Source organism: Etheostoma spectabile, unplaced genomic scaffold (assembly GCF_008692095.1).
Source record: "Etheostoma spectabile isolate EspeVRDwgs_2016 unplaced genomic scaffold, UIUC_Espe_1.0 scaffold310, whole genome shotgun sequence".
Lineage (NCBI taxonomy): Eukaryota > Metazoa > Chordata > Actinopteri > Perciformes > Percidae > Etheostoma > Etheostoma spectabile.
The window spans coordinates 199,384-204,682 of NW_022605582.1; the positions used below are offsets into that span (position 1 = coordinate 199,384).

At 47.9% G+C, this 5,299-nt stretch overlaps 1 protein-coding gene across 3 annotated transcripts in view; it reads left to right on the forward strand.

The window, feature by feature from the left end:
- LOC116686068 (phosphatidylinositol transfer protein beta isoform) overlaps positions 1-5,299 on the forward strand; it is a gene marked incomplete at its 3' end in the record, with an annotated part of 61,913 nt that extends 56,614 nt beyond the window's left edge. For all 3 annotated transcript variants that reach the window (XM_032511002.1, XM_032511001.1, XM_032511003.1), the window contains 1 exon segment: positions 5,132-5,299. In XM_032511002.1, coding sequence (XP_032366893.1) covers positions 5,132-5,179 — 48 coding nt within the window.

Genomic DNA, 5,299 nt, shown 5'->3' on the forward strand with positions numbered 1-5,299 from the left:
TTGTCAGAACAGCCTTTTAGCCCACTACGTCTATCTACGTGGCACGTGTGTTTATTCTTTCCCTTGCAACTCCATTTTACTCTGAATTAGGTCGATCCATACCACCAGAACAAAAAAATCAGATAACTATACATTTGTGCTCGTCGTTAGTTTTTGTGTGACCCTGTTAAAATTCTCCCTGCGTCCGTTTGGGTTTCCTGAGTGCCTCAGAAACCTTTCCAGAACCACATGCCTATTTCTTTACCTTTCTAAGGTTCCCTGAAAGCAGGAGAGTCTATTTTTTTAATCTAAATCCTGCTGTATAATTGGGGGACTTGTGTTTGTTTTTACAAGAGGATTGAAGAATGTTTAAAAAGAACCTTGAAGTTTTCAGCTTCGTGGCCAACTGACTCTTTACACACGTTGCTCTATGACCAACTTTGGGCCTCCAGTCACGAAAGCTGGGAGGTTGTTCTGAACCTTGTGGATATCACAACACATGGGGATCAAATTACAGCATCCCCTTCAAATGTTGAACTTTAAAAAACCAAAGGTAACATCATAAATGCCCTTAGCAGAATTATACAACCACACACAGAAAAGGCCTGCTCACAACGGACCGGACATGCAACTGGCTTTGCCCCACAGAGAAGGTACAAAGGCAAAATGACGAAGAAAAAACAGTCCTTAGCATCTTTAATTTCTTGAATCACATTCTCACGTAACCCTTACCACTTTGTTTCTCTTAGGAACACTCTAAATATGCTCTCTGGAAGCTTTTTTGGCCGTACAAGGAGAACATGGGATTCCGGGTGGACCTGGCCAAATGGCAACTCAAACATTCCTGGCTTACAACCACATACTGCTTCTGTGCTCACCTCCCCCCCCCCCCCCTCCACAGCCTCCCCCTACATCTCCCAATTCAGCATGTTGTCTCATTTTTCCATTTGGACCTAAGTAAACAGGCGGTTGCCATCACACAGGCTGTGTGAGGATGACCGACGATGTCTGAACCTCTGACACGAGGATTCAGGACCCTTCAGGTACCATAAAAAAGGAAATTCAGCGAACTCCATTCTCCCAGGTGTGCCACAGTGGATGTTCACTTAATACTACGCAAAGAACATCGTTTTATGGTTGTGATAGTGTTCTTTAAAGCTGTTGTGTGTAGTCTCTGCGCGCCCCCATGAGATTCTAGTAATGAAACCGCTGTTGGGCGCCGTTCCACGACATATACCAGTCTCCGCGTGATCCGTGCATCCCCACGTTGCAGTGCAAGGAGGACACATGGATGAAAAACACTGAGGACCTTCTTCAGAAGAGGTTATTTTCACTTAGTTTCTGCTCGGGTGGAAAAGTCACCGAACAGGCCACGATCTGTCTGAACGCTTCACACTGGAGGATGCGAAGATTTTGTGGAGATGAAAGTCTTTAATTAGCTTTGTTGCAACTCATTTGGGCGACGGGCTTAAATGTAACGGACTTTAATAATACACAAAAGGTTAGCACTAAAGCTTTAACACCCATCCATTGTATAACAAGTAGACTTTATATTTCAGTTTTCTCTCATTAATTGGAGCCATTCATCATGGCACCCAGGGTGTGCGCCAAACTTTTGGACTAATTGCGCCCAAGTGTGAATTTTTTTGTGACCGTGTAACGTGGTGTAGGATGGAAATGTAAACCACTGTGGAAACCAAAGACTGGGTGTGGTTTTGCTTTTATTAGTTTGTTGTTTTTTAACTTTCACGGGTTGACATGTCCACTTTAATGTTAAATTTGACGTGACAATAGTTGGTTTGGAAACCTCCATCTACGTCGGAACCCACATGTACCTATTCAATTAATTCAGAGTTTTATTTATATATCCAATTCAAATGACAAGAGTTATACTCGAGACCCTTTACAATGATGACCGTCCTAACACACCCAGAATTTACAGGACCCAAGGCCGTTCGAAAGTATTTCCCTCCAAGCAGCAACAGGGCCACCGTGGAAGGAAAACCCTTCCTTTTAGGAAGAAACCTGGGACAAGACCCAGACCCAGCGCCCAGCTCTTGGTAGGTGCGGGTCCTGACGACCGTATGGGGTTGAATGAAGTGCAATAACAGTCCAAAAATAGTAGTTGTTGTATTCTGGCAGCAGCGGGCACTGTGGGCATTACAGGACGTAGCATGGGCGAAGCCGACGGAGCGTAAGCAAGTGCGAGCGGCAACGGAATAGTCCAGGCGTAGCAGGCATACAAGTAGCAGGTCTTCAGCGGCCGCTAGCAGTACTCAGAGGCGGACGTAGCAGAACGTAGCATGGCCAGCAGGGCGAAGCGGGACGTAGCAGGGCGAAGCGCGGTACGTCGCACAGGGCGAAGCATACGCAGCAGGCGCAGCATGGGCGCAGCAGGCGCGCAGGAAGCTTGCTAGCAGGCACAGCAGGACTAGCAGGGCCGAAGCGTAGTATCAGACGTAGCAGGGAGGACTACAGATCGTAGCAGGCGCAGACGTAAAGGAACTGTATCGTGCGCAGGGCGTAGCGGACGTAGCGAGTGCAGGCTAGCGGGACGTAGCAGGCACGCGTACAGGGCCAGCAGGCGAGCAGCCTCGCAGGGCGAAGGCGGGACTGTAGTCAGTGCGTCAGCGTACGTAGCAGGGCGTAGCAGACACCGCGGAGAAGGGCCCTACCGACCAACAACAGATGTGGATTCCCTAAGTGCAGCTTCATTTCACTAGAAAACAAAAGAAAAATAGATAAGTGACCGATAAACACAGTCAGCTTTGCCAGAGACCTCTGGGCAGTTTCAGTGCTTGTGGTTGTGACTCGATGAGAGCAGCGTGTTCCTGTACGGACCTCACACCTTCCTCAAAACCCCATGACTGCGGCCCCACAGGTCAACGTCAGTTGAGCCACCCTGCATCATTCAGCATCAATGGGAAAGCACAGGACTTTAAGGAGCAGCATCTCTGTTGATCTCTATCTAGTCTATCAGTAGCTTCCCTTCTGGAATTTCTCATGTCCCGCCAGCTCTGTGTTGGCGTTTACCTCTGGTTTGGTTTCTGCAGACTATGGTTCCTGTCCTCAGATCTCTGCAGGGTGAATCCAGACAGCTAGCTAGACTCACTGTCCACAATCTGATGACTTAGGTTTACCTGGTCCTCACGTGCTCGTGCGGGTAATCAAAGACGCTAGCTAGACATATCTGTTCCAATCATGACTGGCTTGGTCCTGGTGCCGCAGGTCCTCTGCAGGGTTTTTGAAATCCAGACAGCTAGCTAGACCTACTCTGTCCCATCTGAGGACTATGGTTTCCTGGCCTCAGTGTCTCTGCAGGGTGAATCCAGACAGCTAGCATACTATCTGTCCAGATCTGAGTACTATGGTTACCTGGTCCTCACGGTCCTCTGCAGGTGAATCCAGACAGATAGCTAGACTAATTGTCGATCTGAGTGACTATGGGTAACCTGGTCCTCGGGTCTCCGGCAGTGGTAATCCGACAGCTAGCTAGACTATCTGTCCATCGATAGTTCCGTACTAAAACACATTCTGAACGTTGTACCTCTGGTCTCACACAAACAGCTCCTTCCTGGGCTATTTTGAAAGGCCCACCGTCGTCTCCTTAGCGACCACCCAATCGATTCTGATTGGTTTAAAGAGATGCCAATAACCCTCCTCTTACCTCACGGTTCTCTCTCAGCCCCTTCTCCGACAAACAACATGAAATCAAGAACAGGTTAACTTTTGCCTGCTACAGATTCTCCCACTGAAGGTCTAGAAAGAACAGGGTGAGCACCCTGTGTTTCTTCTCATCAAGGACTAGTTGGATTCGCTCGAAAAGCTAATCTCTGTCCTCTCTCCACTTCTTCGCCTCTACCACATTAATCCTCGTTAGTCAACGACTGACAGTTGCCTGTTTGGTAGATCCAGTGCCTTTCAAACAACGAACCCCCAAGTCCACTCTGGTATTAATACCGAACCCACGTTCGGTAGATTGATGCACCAAACAGTCTGCCTTTTTTTTGTGTGTTTTGGGCGTGCAGTTGGTGTTAGAAGGTGGTGGCATGAGAAAGGAAAAGGGAGGAGGCTCAATGATGGCTCCTTTTATTCCTCTTTAACAGCAAAATGGATTCTGAGTGTGAGAAGGATATTTAGGTGTGCTGTGATTGGAAAGACAAAAGACATTGGTGTTGGGGGGGGGTGGGGAGCATGGGTTGATGTCACTAAGGTAATCCTCGCGCATTTCATCGATCTGTCCATTCTCTGTTAGGCCCCCCTGTTATTTGAACTGTTTCCATTTTGAGGTGTTCGGCTATCAGATTCCACCATTAATTGACTTTCCGAAGCCAGCGGCCTCAGGGTGGGGGGGGGGGGGGGGGGATTTGAAAGCGACGCTTTTATCTACCCAGAAGACAAACAAGGGGCCGGATCGGGACGGTCGGAGCAGATTTGCGAGGAAAGGCGAAAGATTTCCGTTTGCAAAAGGACATCTGTCGTGTTATCTGTCTACGGTTTAAGAAACACTCGTACGATTTTGTCGACTAAAGGATTAGTTGATATAATCTGACGGATCTGTAAAACCAAGTTTCTCCACAAAGAATCGCGCAAAAAGCAGCACTTTAAAATGTGTTCATAAATAACTCACTCAGCATGAAAAAAACATAAAATTTGGTCGACTGAGGCAAGGATCTTTACCGGGGGGGTCTGGGACTCCTAGGTGTTCTTCAGCGTCACTGCGTGTCCTAAAATTAATCCACGTCAAAAAATAGCGAGGTTGGATCGGCGGGTAGAGCGGGCGCACGTATACTTCGAGGTTTATGCCTCGACGCAGAGGTCAGGGGTTCGAATCCGACCTGTGACGGTTTCCTGCATGTCCCGCCCCCCCTTCTCTTCCCTTTCTCACCTAGCTGTCCTATCAAATAAAGCTGTGAAAGCGGCAAAAAATAATCTTAAAAAAAGAAAAGAAGCATCAAGCGCTAACAGACTTCTTGATTGGCCAATGGCACGTCCAAATCATATGATTATGATACCTGGGTTGTTAGATTTCTGTTGTTGAGCCATTCATAAAAATGGGTTTCTAGTGAAATGCATGGAGCCACTAAACGGGCCCCCTACACGTTTAGCTTCCCTGAATCTGACGCGGTGTTTTCCTCTTGTTTCCCCACAGCTTCGCAGACGGGGAGAAGTACGAGGAACTACTGCTGCAGACGAATAAAACAAGGCAAAGGATTCTTTTTTTAAAACTCCCACCATGACCGCAGCGACGGAGACTGCTACGAGGGCTCCTTTAGTGCCACTTCTTTTTACCAGAACTGATCTACAGGGGGGGAAGGAG